Source organism: Quercus suber, unplaced genomic scaffold (genome assembly GCF_002906115.3).
Source record: "Quercus suber isolate HL8 unplaced genomic scaffold, Cork oak 2.0 scaffold_746, whole genome shotgun sequence".
Taxonomy (NCBI): Eukaryota; Viridiplantae; Streptophyta; class Magnoliopsida; order Fagales; family Fagaceae; genus Quercus; species Quercus suber.
The window spans coordinates 131,949-148,712 of NW_027070183.1; the positions used below are offsets into that span (position 1 = coordinate 131,949).

The window sequence follows — 16,764 nt, forward strand, 5'->3', positions numbered from 1 at the left end:
TGTTTCTCTCTCTCTCTCTCTCTCTCTCTCTCTCTCTCTCTCTCTCTCTCTCTCTCTCTCATTTAATCCATATTTTTCTCTCACAAAATATATGATTACCCTCTCTCGATTTTTTTTTTCTTTTGATAGATTTTTTTAATTCTTTTTGCATCTCTACTTTAGGTTGATGAGTTTTTGTGTTCTTTAGATTTCTACTTTGGGTTGATTGCAATTTGGCTTTGGGTTTTCAAGTTGTTATCCTTTCTTCTTCTTCTTTATTTTTATTGTTAGATGTTATCCCATTACATTATAAAGATAGAATATATAATGATATAATTTTATTCTCTTACATATTATGCTTGGATAATGTGGCATTTACAACTATAAATTTTAAGACTCTTCTTCTCTTCTTCATCTTATTTTTATAAATTTATTATTCTTTCTCATATTTTCTCCGAAAATATGATTATCTTCTCTCTCTCCCTCTAAATTTCTTGCAACTCTACTTTAGGTAGATGATTTTTTTTAATGTTTTTAAATTTTTTTTTTTAATATAAATTTTATAGCTTTACCTTGGGTTGATATGTTTTGGTATTATGTTTTTTAAGTTCCCCATCACAAGGCCTTTCTCTCCCTCTTATCAATTTGGTTTGATTTTTGTTTGTTAATACTTAATTATTTTGGAAATTAAGAATTTGAGTTTATATCAAAACAAAATATAAACGGCTATGTCTTTGAATGTGTTTATTGCTTATTTGAGTAATATCAATTGTAATTTTGTAATGAGTTTTGATTATTATGATAATTTTCCTAAGAGAATGAGAAATTTGAATAATAAATTTGAAATTTAAAAATTTTATTGTTTAGAAAAAATTAGAAAAACATTATGCACTCTAATAGAAATTAGAAGAATATTATCAATCAAACACACCAAAAATAATAAAATGATATTGTAAGAGCTGGATTTGGAAGCCCAAGCCCACTTAAATTAGTAGTGCCTTGCCCTTCAACCCAAGCCTAAACAATAGAATTTTTTGTGTGTAGAGGTGGGAAGGCAATTACAATAGAGTTGCTACCTAAGCTTAGTGCTTATGAAGTGGTTCACAGATAAGGAAGAATGAATCAAGCAATTGTTGAAAAAAGTACTCCTCAGTCACTTTCGAGGAAAAGTTCTTATATATGTCTTACTCTAGTTTTATCAAGCAATACATTGTTCACTTTTCTATTTCTCACTTTATTTCTCTCAAAAATATCCCCCTTTCCTTGTAGAGCTTCTTTCCCCTTATATATCCTCCTTCTTGGCATCTTGGCTTTCCACTTGTATGCGCTAATGCTCTTCCCTAGATAATTGTCCCATCAAGGTTCTGCTGAAGGTGGTAGAAGGGTTGCTAGTTGTGAAGATACTATTCAAGGGTTAGTTTTTCATTAATGCAGTTGATAAGGTTTTTACAGAGCATTCAATGCGGCCGTTTTATGAAACTTCCTCCCACCATGCCTCTCCTAGAATGCTATTTCTCCCATTCGGGTGCTTATTAGATACTAAGCACCTTCCCCATCTTCTTCTTGGGTAGACCAATTTCTCGAGTCAGATGCGCTTTACAAATGAGTGGGTGCAGGACATCCCACTTCTTATTCTTCTTGGTCCTCGGACACCCCACATATATATTTCTAGAGATAGACATATGAAAATACTTTTGAATTTTTTAAAATTTTTATAGATAATAAATTATACATTATATACTATATTACAAAATAATTATATATTCTCACGCATTTTGTGGGTTTAATTTGTGCCTAGTAATATTTAAATTTGTATTTTTCTCAATTTCACTCTTTTTAATTTTTGGCAATTTCCTATTTCTTTAACCTAATTTTGTGCTTAACCCGAATTAGGGATTTCTAAGCTTTCTTATTAGTTATCCAAGGACTGTTTTGTTTTAAATTAGTGGCTGGGCATTCAAAAATTTTAATAGAAAATTCAGTGAGGTTTTCTTTTATTCACTTTTGAGTGGATTCCAGATTTCCTTACGTGGATTTAAGGATTTATTCTTGATATAGACGTTATCTATTTCTTGTGGCGACCCATGGTGTCACTTGATATCCTATATATGTCAATGTCACCTCTCAATTCCGTGCTAACATGTATTAAGGTGGCATTGATGGTTTTTTCAAGAGAAAAACTGTGTAGGAATTGCAGTTGTACGTAGAGTGCATGGGATAATAAATTGCTGCTGTGCCTTTGAAATGGGCACAGGCAGTGTGGAGCGCAGATTAGGTACAAGTATTAGCAGACTAATTAGAAGGTCTGCACTAAGCCAGAAAGATGCATTGAGATAGTTCTGGCACTGTTGCAGAAGATAAAAAAATGTTTAGAGCTGCAGGCTCAGTGGTACTAATTTTGAATACATTTTAGACGCTCTAAATCCTTTAATTTCTGTATGCATGTCACCCAAGTAGTAACTAATAACTAATAAGAGGGTGTTTATACACTAATGATCTCTGTAATTCTGTTGTAGCTATGTCTACACTTATACCCCTAAAAGACTAATTAAGTTACAATTAGGACTCAAACATGCGCTGCACAACACACTCGAACAATCCCAATCCAATTGGATTGGCACAATTTGGGGTATCACAAAATGTTGGGTTCTAAACTTCTTCTGTGAATTAAACAATTCAACTAACAATTTTAATCAGTCACCAAAAATTATAATCATCAAAATCGTTAAGTCAAAATATCATATTACACACAAAAACACATAAGTTACGTGGAAAACATTTTTTCTATGAATGGAAAAAAATCTTGGAATAAACTTTGAATCAATCCACTATTATAAAATCACTTATAATATTTTTATGCAAGAACTCCCAAATTTATATCCCTTATATATGTCTTACGGCTAATTTTTTTTTTTCTTTACTCTCACAAATACTATGCTCATTGCAGTTTCTTCTTCCTTTCTCGGACACTATTTTTCTTTTTACTATGCTCACATTGCGGCATCATCTCTTTCTAATATCTTCACTTCACAACATGAATCAAAGTCTCATAGATTCTCCCTGATTTGTGTGCTTTATAAAACTTTTGCAGAGAAAACTTAAACATTGTTGTCTCCCTCCTTATGTTATCTTTTAAGCAAAAATCCTTTTTCTCTCTCTCTCTCTCTCTCTCTCTCTCTCTCTCTCTCTCTCTCTCTCTCTCTCTCTCTCTCTCTCTCTCTCTCTCTCTCTCTCTCTCTCTCTCGGTTTCACACCCAATTCTATTGTTTTTCTTCTCTGTCTCTTGGGCCAAAACCATCAAAATTTTTGTAGCATTGTTTATTTATAAAACTCAATTCTTATTCCGTGGCGGATGATGAATATATTAATTCTTTAATAAAGAATACGCTTTCCTTTCACTCTAAGGAATAGCATTTTCTTTCATACCAAAGACACCCAAAAAGAACCAAATAAAATTTTCATTTTTCAGGAAGGAAACCAGTAAACTTACCAAGTCTTAATTAAAATTTAAGGCCATTTCTTAACATATAGCTGGGGTGGCATCCAGCTAGCAGAAGAGGTTCATAATTAAGGGTTGAGCTTCTTCCACTATGTGGCCGAAGAGTTGAAATAAATAATATTGTCTATTATATTTCCTCGATTTCTATTGCATTCAAGATCTTATGATATGGGTTCACTGCAAATCAATGAGGAGAAATGGATAAAGAAGTTTTTTTTTTTTTTTTTTTTTTTTTTTTGTTTTTGTTTTGTTTTTTTTTTTTTTTTGTTTTTGGTTTTGCTTTGTTTTTTTGTTTTTGTCTCTGCACCAAAACATACTTAAAGAGCAGAAATGGATCACAAAGTATCATCTCAGTCATCATCAATGTATACGGTTTCTTGTGAAAACAGGCCACCAAACACCTTCCTGACTTCTTTCTTTTCCTCTGTCTGTTTGTCCTTTGGCTTTGGCTTTGCCTCTGGCTTCTCCTTTGGTTTGAAAGAAGGAAAATTTAGGCTAGGTGGTTTAACAACTGCTTTCTGGGCCGGCAAAGAACGAGCCCTGGCCTGTCCCCTAACAGTTGCAATCTGCACTTTCGGTTTCTCTTCAGGGTTTTGACCTGGAATTGTGAGCTGGGAACTAAAACTATTCCAGGATAGCCCTGAACCAAAGTCTTTGGCTTTGCTCAAAAGGTTTTCCATTGAAGTTCCTGCAGCATCAGCCTTCTCTTGAGCTTCCTCGGCCAGACTAGCAGCACGAGCTTCTTGCTTTGAAAGCTTTTTCACCTCTTCTTCGAGTTTCTTTGTTGCTTCAGCTGCTTCACGAGCTTTCTCAGCTGCTACCCTTGCCTCTTCCTCTGCTCTGACTTTTGCAAGTGATTCTGCATAAGCCTTTCTTCTTCCATCCTCAGGAATGGCACTAGAAGCAGTACATTCAAACAATTTAAACAATATTATAGCTTTTTCTTTTTTTAAAGAATGAGCTAAAAATGCTGTATTGTACCAATAGAAACAAGAGTAAAAGAAATGTGCTCCCTCTTGAACTTTCAAAAACAAAAAAAAAATAAAAAAAAAAAATAAAAAATAACAAAGCACTACCACCAAATACTTCACCAACAGGCAAAATTGCTCATGTATATGTTTTGTCCCTCCATTTGATATTTTTCCAGGGCTGATCAAATTTCATTCCAAACCTGAAACCATTCCCAACTGATTCTATTTGACATGTAGAAATCTGTTGGGTTTGGATGAGGAATTTTGAGGTAAGATTTTACTCAAGTTGCCACCATTACTATTTTCATGTCACGGTGTCATCACCACCAATATTATCACCATTAGTGCCAATATTGCCACCCTCACTAGCTAATGACATTGTCAATGCTGCCACCACCACCACCTCACTACCCTTGTTACTACCACATTGCATTACCCGCGAATTGGAAGCAAGGACTAATGACATGGTGAAAATTTGAAGAACTTTGAATCTAATTTCAGAATCAAACTAGCCAAAAAAATTAAGAGTTGGGATTCTGTGTTAGTGTTTATCTTCCTTAAGTTGTTAATTAATGTGATTGTTCAGTTGCTTTTGAAATTTGCTTTTGCAGCTAATCATTTGAATTGCATTTTACATGCAACGTTGGAATTGCTTTAACGGCTAGGCTGTTAGTAAGACACCCAAATACATAAGTTTCGATTGTTGCTATAAAGCATTCAATCAAAACAAGTTTGGGCCATCTTGCTTCTTACATGGAGACACGAGAAAAGTCATCTCTGGCCTGTTGAGTGCCCTCTGGCCCTCGTGACACAAAGGGCCGGATTATGTGAGGCCATGCCGTGCTTAAGGTTGTACCTGAGGACAAGTTTAGTTTTAAAGTTTTTGTATTTTTCATAAATTACTTATTCTTAAATGATCCCTCTTTAATTTCATATTTAGATATTATGCTGATTTAGCACAGATTCTCTTCAATTGTGACCTTAGGCCACGGTTGACAAATATCCTCAACACCCTCATTTAGCACTCTTAGTCAAAAACATAAAATGCGCCCAACCAAAAATCCTTAACTCTTAAATCCGAAGCTACCTTACACTCCATCAAATGCTTGCCCATTCAACCTTTTCTTTTCACATTAAGCAGGGTAATTCTATTCAATTACTGAGGGGCAAATGTAACAGTCAACAAGATTAAAGAAACTTACTATAAGCTATCCTTAAACCAGTACACGTTTCTTGCTGAAACTCATAAATACAGCCTTTCAACAATAATAAAATTACAAACATTACAGGTTACACTACATCTGCACCAAAACATACTTAAAGAGCAGAAATGGATCACAAAGTATCATCTCAGTCATCATCAATGTATACGGTTTCTTGTGAAAACAGGCCACCAAACACCTTCCTGACTTCTTTCTTTTCCTCTGTCTGTTTGTCCTTTGGCTTTGGCTTTGCCTCTGGCTTCTCCTTTGGTTTGAAAGAAGGAAAATTTAGGCTAGGTGGTTTAACAACTGCTTTCTGGGCCGGCAAAGAACGAGCCCTGGCCTGTCCCCTAACAGTTGCAATCTGCACTTTCGGTTTCTCTTCAGGGTTTTGACCTGGAATTGTGAGCTGGGAACTAAAACTATTCCAGGATAGCCCTGAACCAAAGTCTTTGGCTTTGCTCAAAAGGTTTTCCATTGAAGTTCCTGCAGCATCAGCCTTCTCTTGAGCTTCCTCGGCCAGACTAGCAGCACGAGCTTCTTGCTTTGAAAGCTTTTTCACCTCTTCTTCGAGTTTCTTTGTTGCTTCAGCTGCTTCACGAGCTTTCTCAGCTGCTACCTTGCCTCTTCCTCTGCTCTGACTTTTGCAAGTGATTCTGCATAAGCCTTTCTTCTTCCATCCTCAGGAATGGCACTAGAAGCAGTACATTCAAACAATTTAAACAATATTATAGCTTTTTCTTTTTTTAAAGAATGAGCTAAAAATGCTGTATTGTACCAATAGAAACAAGAGTAAAAGAAATGTGCTCCTCTTGAATTTCAAAAACAAAAAAAAATAAAAATAAAAAATAAAAAATAACAAAGCACTACCACCAAATACTTCACCAACAGGCAAAATTGCTCATGTATATGTTTTGTCCCTCCATTTGATATTTTTCCAGGGCTGATCAAATTTCATTCCAAACCTGAAACCATTCCAACTGATTCTATTTGACATGTAGAAATCTGTTGGGTTTGGATGAGGAATTTTGAGGTAAGATTTTACTCAAGTTGCCACCATTACTATTTTCATGTCACGGTGTCATCACCACCAATATTATCACCATTAGTGCCAATATTGCCACCCTCACTAGCTAATGACATTGTCAATGCTGCCACCACCACCACCTCACTACCCTTGTTACTACCACCGCAAATCACCAACAATACTACGAAACATACCACCACCATCACTAATGCATGTTGGATGTTAAAAAAGGAGGGGAGTAGAGTAAGAGAGAGGAAAGTAATGCAATTACCTTGTTGGAAGTTTTTTAAAGAATGAGGGGGAGGGTTTGAGGAGTTTGGAGGGGGTTGGACCCCTCTAGCCCCCTCAATTTTAATTCCCCAAATTGGAGAGATTTGGAGGGGGAGTAGAGTACCTAAACTATTGATTAAGTAAATTACTAATTTGCCTTATTAATTAACCAAAATTACACAAGGGAAGGGCTAATTACTCCTTCCCCCTTACTAATTTTAAAAACATCCAAATAAGGTGGAGGTGATCATTTTCCTCTACTCTCCTCCCCACTACTCCCCTTCCCTCTACTCCCTTACTCTCCTTCCTCTCTAAACTTCCAAACAAGCCATAAGTGTGGTCACCCATAAATACCATTGTTATTGAAATTACCATAATATTTTAATCTCTTTAATTTAAAAAAATACTCCGTCCAAACTTCAAACAACCAAAATTTCAATTGATGTGATCAATATTCCCAATATAAAATATTGCTTATATTTACTGCAATTTACCTGAAAAGCTCGTCTACACGCCTTGAGGGAGCTGATGGATCCGTAAAAACTTCCACAACCTAAATAACATATAACTAAGATGCTCAATCATTTGTCACCTAACAACAACCAGATTCAAAAATAATAATACCTAGATTGAAAATGTACATTTTTTTTTCTTTTGTAAGTAATAAATTAGTATCCTCTATATTTTGGACTAACTTTAATGTGGAGCTATCAAATCTCATTTATCCATTTTTAAATAAAAAGTGCTACATTTACAATATTTTTATAACACTTTTAAATATTGTGATAATGTTATGAAAATATCGTGATAAATTAATAAAATGTTATTATCTTATCAATAATTTAAATATATATAAAATAGTCCTAGTCAATGTTCGCAATAACGCAATAAAATTCAATCCACTCATTTCAAAATAAATAAATATGATTTTAAGAACTTTATAGTAAAATTACACTTATCAACTTTAGAGAATCTTAAGCAATAAGCAATGTACCTTATTTTCTGCCAGTGCTGTGTTTGAGAAAACACCTGCCACTAGAGATGCTATCTGGGACTTGGCTACCTAATATTAATTTTCCAACACATGACCAAAAAAAAAAAAAAACAAAAAATATGAATATTAAAAAGAATTAAAGTTTTGATGTCTAAAACAAAATGAGATGTACAATGTGAATATAGATATTATGGCATACATTACATTACTTTGTAGTCGTTTACACTGGCGCTTCTTTCAGCTGACACCACAACATTATATGACTTTTCTGGTGAAAAATCTTCGGTCAAACTTGTCTTTATGAATGTATAGCTGACGTCCGTTTCGATTACTTTTTGCAAAAACTCAGGCACAGTCAACGGTTGTGATCGTGAGAGTAAGTTGTTAAAGAATGAAGAGATTCCATCCAGTACATTGTATGTTGAGGAGCTCCCTATGCTCCCATCATAGATTATAGCCACGTGGCTTACTCCTGCCAGCTGGGCGGCTTGGATCACTTGCAATGCATCTGATGTGGAGACTTCAGAAGTGGGACCGTTTTCTGCGGGCCCGATCGTGACGACAACCTTGCTAGCATTTCCGATCGCCTTGGCGATTGATTCGGTGTCTTGGAAGGTGGATTGGACCGCGTTGATGCGTCTCGATTCTTCGTTTGATATGATCTGTGGTGGTGATGCAATTGTAGCAAGGAAAATCAATAGGATGCAATACAGCCTAATCTTTCCATTTTTTTAATCAAGAAATTTTCACATAGGCTATGCAACTTCACATATTGGGCCATGTCAAATTCTTAAAAGACTGCATAGTGACTGCATATCTTAGCAATGGATTGGCGCACATCTTTGTTAGTTGTATTAAATATTTGCGCAAATCTTGATTGTCCAAACTTTTGTGCAATGTGTAAGCAGAAATCCCCAAAACTTGTTACGTGTACAATGCACTTGCTTAAATACATGATTTTTTTCAAGGTAGCTAGATTAAGGGAACACATCCAACTCCAATCTCGAGCAAAATCGATGGGTTTTATTTAGGATAAAGAAAAAGCATTTTCTAAATATGTTCAGTGTTCCTTTTTTTTTAAAATAGATATGATCAAAAGCGTTGAGTTTTATTTAGGATAAGGAAAAATTATTTTCCAAATATGTTAAAAGTGTTATTTAAAAAAATATATAATAAAATTTCAAGTTATGACACAACTGTCACGACCCAAATTTATACTTCAAAATTTAAAGTATGACCGGCATGTTAATATCAAGTTTACCTCAATACTAACATGAACCAACTTGATCCCAACAAATTAGTGACTGACATCGTTGTCCATATAAAGACTCAAAAGGAGTCATCCCAATGCTTGAATGATAGCTATTGTTGTAGGCAAACTCAATTAACGGTAAATGACTATCCCATCTGCCTCCTAAATCCAAAACACAAGCCCGCAACATGTCTTCAAAAGTTTGAATAGTACGTTCAGATTGTCCATCGGTCTGAGGATGGTAAGCTGTGCTGAATGTCTGTTTAGTACCCAAAGCTATCTGTAAGCTCTCCCAAAATCATTTGAAGATTATAATTTGGTTTGGGTGACTGTAGATCGAGTAACCAAGTCAGCTCATTTTCTTCGTGTGAAGATTAACTATCCTTTAAATAAGCCTGTTGAATTGTATATACAAGAAATTGTGAGGTTACAGGGTTCCTTCATCTATTGTGTCTGATAGAGATCCTAAGCATAATTCTTTTATTTTTTATTTTTTTATTTTTTTTTTTTGGCTATGAAGATAAAAAGATTTCAACCTTTTTTTATTTAAAAACAAGTTTCCACATTTGGCTGTCCCTAAGTGTATAATATTATGATTCTTTGCTAGGAACCAAAAAAGAAAAGGCTAGATGTGACCTTCCACAAATCTCCCATGTCTATAATTAATAACAACAGATAGCATACTTAGATCACAAAAAAATCTGACCAACATTGAGATATGGCTACAGAAACTAACCTTGTATTGGGCAGCAAGACGAGCCAACTCTTGGGCAGAACCAAGCTCAGGCACCCCAGCCCTAACAATAAAGCCTTCACGCAGTAACATTTGTGCAATGCGAATTCCAGCCTGGCCGGTGGCACCGGCAACAAACACCGTGCCAGGGTCCTTACGTCTTTGGTTCCCAAATGATAAGGCCGTAGAAGGATTATTCACAGCCGGTATCAAAGACTTCACGTCTGGTATCTTTCCAAAGTTAAAACGAAGAGGATTGGTATTAGCTGAATCATCAGGTTGGGCTTGGGGCTCTTCTGAGGATGATGGGCGATTGTTCTTGCCAAAACGAAGTGAAGGGAAAGGACCAGCCTGCTTGGCAAAGATTGTGAGCCTTTTTTTCTGGAAGGTTAGCCTAGAATGAGGTGTAGTGTTTAGAAGAAATGAATTGGAGGTGAGAGTAGGAGCCATAGATAAAAAGAGAGAGAATGTGGAAGGCCACCCTCTCCTCCAATTCTATGAGATTGTAGCGTACATCCAGATTCTAAAAATTTTTGTTTGTTAAAACCCACGAAATGATGCCATCGCCAAATAGTTTTTGTTTGTTCCTGATATTATCTTGATGGGAGGGAGGCAATGGAAGCGTAGCAAATGGAATTGAGCCACGTAGTCAAGGTTTATCTACTCAACGAAGTCAGGCACCAAACGTTCAAATATCACCACAAGGCACAAGAAAACGACATGCCCACTTGATATAACAGGGAGCAGTGGGAGTTTGGGTCGTGCTTATTAATAGTTTCAGTTTATCAAATTTTATCCACCACGTTACCACAAGACTCGATACGCATGGCCCACAGAAGCCAACAAGAATTCAAGAAAAAGATAAAGCATGGCCCACATAAGGCAACAAGAATTCAAGAAAAAGATAGGGCAAAATTTGAGCATCAACATCTTTTAAGAAAAATATTAGAGAGATAGCATGCAGCTAAAAGTATTTAGTAAGTTGAACTGTTTTTTAATAACACCTAATAAGAATTTAAAAATAAATAAAAAAACACATGGAACTCAAGTTTACTAATGGAACTCGTGTTTCCTAGACTTGAGTTCAATATAAGTTATTTTTTTTAAAAGCATGAAACTCGAGTTTAGTAAACTCGATTTTCATGTGTTTTTTTTTTTTTTTTTTTTAATCCACGTCAGGCGTTATCCAAGAGTAAATCAAGTTTGGAAAACTCGATTTTGGATTGAAACTCGAGTTCCAAAAACAGTCCAACTAACTAAATAAGTTCAAACGCATACTAGTCACCAAAATTTTTCTTAAAAATGTACTATTTACCAAATTTTGCCAAAAGATAGAGCAATGTTACGTGCACAAAAATATTTCATAACATTTTTTACAACAGTTAATTAGTTAAGTTGGCAAATTTTTACCAGTTCTTATCTGAATCCACCACTAATACAATTTTACCTACTGCTAACAATCAGTTGTAAAAATTGTGTCCATAGACTTTTCTCAAGAGAGAAAATCTAGTGCCACAACTTCTCTACCATAATTGTAATGTGGCAAGGTGTTAGTAGTGTAAAAAAAAAAAAAAAAGGGTAACTCCATGCGATAGGCAACTACTCAGTCTTAAACAAAAATTGTAGCAAAAATTTATGAAATAGCATGTAGTCCTTTGAACTACTCTTTCACAAAAAGATACTGTAGAAGACGGAAGGAATCAACAGCTTCAGATGCACAAAAACATTACTCAGTATGACGGCAGAAAATAGGGTAGAATGACTTCAGATACATACAAATTTCATTCTTTGTTTTGGAAGCACTATCTTGATTAGATATTCATGAGTATTTAGCCATGCACAGCTACCATAAAATAGTTGAGGGAAGCAACATTAAGGATAGCCAAGCCATATTAAGATGACACGCCTTATGCAAGCAATCACTAAAATTTCATTAAAATGCAAATCAACAGCCACACAAGGAAATACACATTTTCCGGGTCCAACACTAGACCTGAAAAACTGAACTATGGTTCGTCTGTTGGTAGCTCCTGAAAAACCAAGCTGTGGCTTGTCTGTTGGTAGTTCTTTAGTCCTTCGGATAATTATTTGCACAGCCGCATAAACGCATAATATATGTAGTTAATATGCTAAAACCACATTCTACCACGGTAATAATCTTCAAATTTCTAAAGCAATGATACCAAACAAATTTCTATAGCAATGATACCAAACATATCCTTGCACAAATGCTCCTCCCCACTCTCTCTCTCTCTCTCTCTCTAGAACATAAAACTGCTACTACCTTGATAACTAGATTGAAGAATTAAAAACTTCTTTTGTACAAATCTCTCTACTGGAACCAACTTGTACAAGATGGTTGAAAGATCATCTTCTCTTAAATTCTAACTTAAGAGCTGCCAAAGTGTAACTTTGAATCCCTCTGCTTCCAAGCCACCACAATCAATCAAAAAGTGTTCAAGCAGCTTTGAAATTTTAGAATCTGCTTGCTCTTTTTAACAAATTTTTGTTCTAGCTCTTCACATTTCATACTAGTCATGGTGTATGTCACTTCAGTGCAACCTCTTAATTCATCAGCTTCCATGAGTGTCCAACATCTATTATAATTATAAGAGCATTCAGCAAATTCAAATTTTGATTTCTACATCATACTTGCCCTCAAACTTTATTTATACTAAATTAGACCCTCAATCCATACAGATTGGGACCGAAGAAGTTGCCGGAGAAATCATTGTTTCATAGTCATACAACCTAGAAGTTTCATCCAACCTCAGTGTCTTAGGAGCTCAGCTAGTCCTCATTCTCTTAACTTCCCCACCAGCTCCTAACTAGCCCTCACTTATCGCAACAATAAAGAGGTGAGAGCAAAGAAGACAAAGGGAGCACAGGAGAAGTTTTTGGTGTTGGGGAGTGGGGGGGTAGAATCCCACCAAAACCAATTTAAATCTTTGCCTACTTTAAGTAGGACCCTATTCTACCAACATCAGTTCAAGAAGGCTAAACCTAGAAACTGCAGCCAAAAGCTCATGCATCATCTGTTTAGAACTGATACCAAGTAGATTTAAATAACTGAAGCTAACAGAGAAAGTAACTATCTATATAACCTACATAATGTGTATGCACCAAACTCTTATGTAAATACCAACCCAAAGTGAAGAGCATCTCCATGACACAAATATATAAGTACCCAAGCTTTACCTATATGAATTAAAATGAAAAAGACAGGCCAGGAAAGCCTGAAAACAACTGCTCATAAAAATATGGTCGTATATTCTCATACAGAACTATTCATCATATATACATGCACAATGCCATCTCCGTAAACTTTATAGCTGATATCAAGATCAGGACAGGACGATTCCAAGAACTATAGCACCATGAAGAAATTCAGAAAACAAGGCCCAAGGAGCAACTCACAAGCTGCCAACCATACAGAGGTTAAACCAAGATACAGTGAGAAAAGAGCTACTATATGGATACAAAGAGGATTCACCCATAATCACAAGGTTGTTCTTCTTAAAGAGCCCATAAAAGAATGAAAAAAAAGTCACCTGAATTGATGTTCAGAATGTGGATCTGCACATGGTCTGCTCAACCAAATCATCTGTTGACATTATTTTCATCTACCAATTGACCAGAAACCCAGTTTAGTATCAACTTCAAATTATTAAAAATAACAAGACCTTTAGGCTCATCTTTTGTCCTAACAACACAACAAGAGGATTGTGAACCCTATCTACATGGTTAGATTTCCCCTGCAAATTACTTCACTGAATCTAATAAAACAAAAATTCTAAACAAACAAATACAAAACAAATTCCAGTCACAGCAATAAGATGCCTTACAACCAAATGACTACAATTTTTTCTTAGGTACAACCATATCCATATTACGAAAATATCTTTCCTAATAAAACAATAAATAAATAAATAAATCCCCAGCTAAGGGAAGACAAATTATTACCAGAAAATCTAGCAGCATGTTCTGCATAAAGTTGCACTCAAGAGAATAGCTCATGAAATCCTCATTTATCCATTTCAGCTGCCAGCAGTAAACATAGAATACATCAAACAGTAACCAATATAAAACACACTTCCATTTAAAACATAAATTTCCTAGCAAACATAACTAGATACTGCTCAACAGGAATCTAGAAAACAAAAATGCTTTAAGAAACAGAACAGCTTAGTGTTCCAAGGCAGCAACAATATCAGTGACTGATGCCCTTCTTTGCTTTAAGTGATTCAAGAGCCTTCTTTCGTAACTCAATCTCAAGCCTTTTCTGCTCTGATTGCATGTCTTCATCATCACTTGGATTAGACTCTCTCCTTACAGTATGTTCACCATCAGAAGCATAAGAACCATCCCTATTCTTCATTTTCAGTTTCTCTGCACGCCGTTCTTCCTTTCTCCTACGCCGTTCCTCACGCCTTCGACGCTTTTCCTCCTTCCGCAATTTTTTCTCTTCCTTCCTCCTCCTCTTAGCCTCCTTCCTATCATCTAGTTCAGAATCATAACTGTAATCATCATCTGAAGCCACATCTTTCCTCTCAGATCTTTTATGCTTTCTCCTTTTCTTCTCTTCGGTTCTGTGCTTATCACTTTCCTCAGAACCAGAATCTGTTGAAGCCGTATGTTTATTACAATCAACTTTTCCAACAGAATCTAGTGCAGTTTCTGAAGGACGCCTATTGCCATCAACATTCTTTGAACGAGAGCGGATCTTCTCATCAGATATTTTACCTTCTCCAGTGTATGACAGATGCTGCCTATCACCTAGCAAAGAGTCCTTATACGATGTTGGTGACTTCTGTTTCCCAGGAGATTCAGGAGGAAACCCACTCCTAAAAGATTTCTCAGAGTCAGAAATGCTTCATAATATGAGACCCATGGGTTCATGCAGAAGTACTGGTGTCTAATTAGTAGGAGGACAAGATTCATTCAACAGAGAAAGATATACCTTTTTTTCTCCTCTTCTTTCTTTCTCAATTCCATTTTATCAGAACGAGTCTGGGATTCAGTAGCCCGACGTTCTGCTAATCTTTCAGGAGAGCGCCCTTCCTTGTAATGAACCTTCATAGGTGAATCTTTCTGCTTGTTGACCGAAGATGAATGGATGGACCTTTTCTGTGAAGACTTAGATTTATTGTTCATATCATCCCTACAAAAGGAGCACCCTCAGCAAAATTAAACTAGAAAATCAAAATATCCCCCTGCAGTGAGACCAAAAAGACAACACAAAAAATGAGAAATCAGATAATGGTCAACTACAAATTTAACCTGACATAATTAGGTTCGCCTGCCTCTTCACTACTTTCTGGACTACCATGACGAGGTTTCCCTGCAGGACTGAAGCTGGCATCACGGGTCATTTGATTCCCTGATTGCCTCACAGGACTCTGATATGGACTAAATGACATTTGCAACCAAAACGGTCAAAATATATAAATCCAAGAGAATGATCAAAAGATTATACGAAAAAGCAGCTAAGATGAATACCTCCTATCTTCACTAGAAACCCTTTTTCTTGCCCGTGGTGGAGATTCTGAGAAAGTTGGAGACTTCCCAGGTGAAGACAATGAAACTGGCACTCTTTTGCGTGTATCACTCCGATCCCTAGAATCTCTTTGTGGTGACCTCAAAGAACTAGGAGATTTATGTGCGAAAGACAATTTTTCATTCATCCTGTAACACAGATTTAACCAAAAAATAAATGTAAAAGCAGCCCAACATATTGAATCTACAAAATAAAAATATAACATCAATTGTGGCAAACACAAAGCTGATGACCCATTTGTAGTGCAATGGGAGGTTTTGGTGGTTTCGGCTTCACAATATTTCTAGCTCTACAAACATAAATTCGTAACCCCTATTGAAGCTCCTTATACTTGCCCCACACTTGAAACCCATGTATATAGAGAAACACCTCCCCCCCCCCCCCCCCCCCCCCTAGATCACTGAAGCTCGAGGGCGCTCTGTTTCTTCAGAAAGGGTGTATCGCTCCCCACGAAGGCGATCTGTGACCCCTCGTCGGAGGCATTCACCTATGCATTCTCTCTCTCCAAGACGGAGATCATCTTATTCTAGGCGAAGATCTAGATCGCGATCACAATCACATCGTAGATCACCCTCTCCAGTGAGGCGAAGATTGCGTTCGCCTTTTCGTCGTAGGTCACCTTTCCCTGTGAGGCACCGCAGGTCACCTTCTCCTCCACGACGTCGTAGGTCACCCTCTCCAATCCGACGTCGTAGGTCACCTTCTCCTATCCGACGGCGTAGATCACCTTCTCCTATCCGACGTCGTAGGTCACCTTCCCCTATCAGGCGGCGTAGATCACCTTCCCCTATGCGGCGACGAAGGTCACCTTCGCCTATGCGGCGACTAAGGTCACCTTCGCCTATGCAACGACATAGAACACCATCACCTGTTCGACGTAGATCCTCTTCACTTGTGCGGCGAAGAGCACACTCACCTTTTAGACGCAGATCACCTTCACCTATTAGACGCAGATCACCCTTACCTAATCGCAGCAGATCGTCTTCTCCCTTACAAAGATCACCTTCTCCTGTACGAAGGCGGTATCGAAGATCTCCAACTCCACCACACGACTCTCCATCACCTGTGCGGCGTAGGCCACCTACTCTTGGACATAGGCGATCAAGTTCTCCATCCCCTTCAGCCATCTCCATTCCATCTCAATCTCCATCTCCATCTCCAACCACGACTAAGTACCATAGGAGCCCTGTGCGATCTCCGAAAGAAAGAATCAGGTACATAGAACATGATTGTTTGTTTCCTATGTGCTCTTTTTATTTATTTATTTATTTTTTTTTTTT

The 16,764-nt window shown here is 36.8% G+C and overlaps 3 protein-coding genes across 4 annotated transcripts in view; 1 reads left to right on the forward strand and 2 right to left on the reverse strand.

Annotated features, from left to right (window-relative positions):
• Positions 1 to 3,784: 3,784 nt before the first annotated feature.
• Positions 3,785 to 10,998, reverse strand: LOC112036116 (protein PLASTID TRANSCRIPTIONALLY ACTIVE 16, chloroplastic). Its single transcript, XM_024068937.2, has 5 exons — positions 9,931 to 10,998; positions 8,152 to 8,604; positions 7,943 to 8,011; positions 7,443 to 7,501; positions 3,785 to 4,375 (listed from the first exon to the last, which is right to left on the reverse strand). The coding sequence occupies exons 1-5, from the start codon at positions 10,375 to 10,377 to the stop codon at positions 3,829 to 3,831; spliced, it is 1,575 nt and encodes a 524-aa protein (XP_023924705.2). The 5' UTR covers positions 10,378 to 10,998; the 3' UTR covers positions 3,785 to 3,828.
• Positions 10,999 to 13,134: 2,136 nt separating this feature from the next.
• On the reverse strand, positions 13,135 to 15,612 carry LOC112036110 (uncharacterized; the record flags this gene model as incomplete). Of its 2 annotated transcripts, XR_010626333.1 has the most annotated exon segments (6): positions 13,135 to 13,347; positions 13,479 to 13,550; positions 13,891 to 14,771; positions 14,888 to 15,088; positions 15,208 to 15,336; positions 15,427 to 15,612. XR_010626333.1 is itself a non-coding variant. In XM_065766808.1 (4 exon segments), coding segments are annotated over 4 exon segments (1,150 nt in total), but the record flags the coding sequence as incomplete, so codon positions are not given.
• A 270-nt stretch (positions 15,613 to 15,882) lies between these two features.
• LOC136064722 (uncharacterized) overlaps positions 15,883 to 16,764 on the forward strand; it is a 3,067-nt gene continuing 2,185 nt past the window's right edge. The window contains exon 1 of the mRNA XM_065766807.1: positions 15,883 to 16,698. Coding sequence (XP_065622879.1) covers positions 15,974 to 16,698 — 725 coding nt within the window. The 5' untranslated portion in view covers positions 15,883 to 15,973. The remainder of the gene's footprint in view (positions 16,699 to 16,764) is intronic.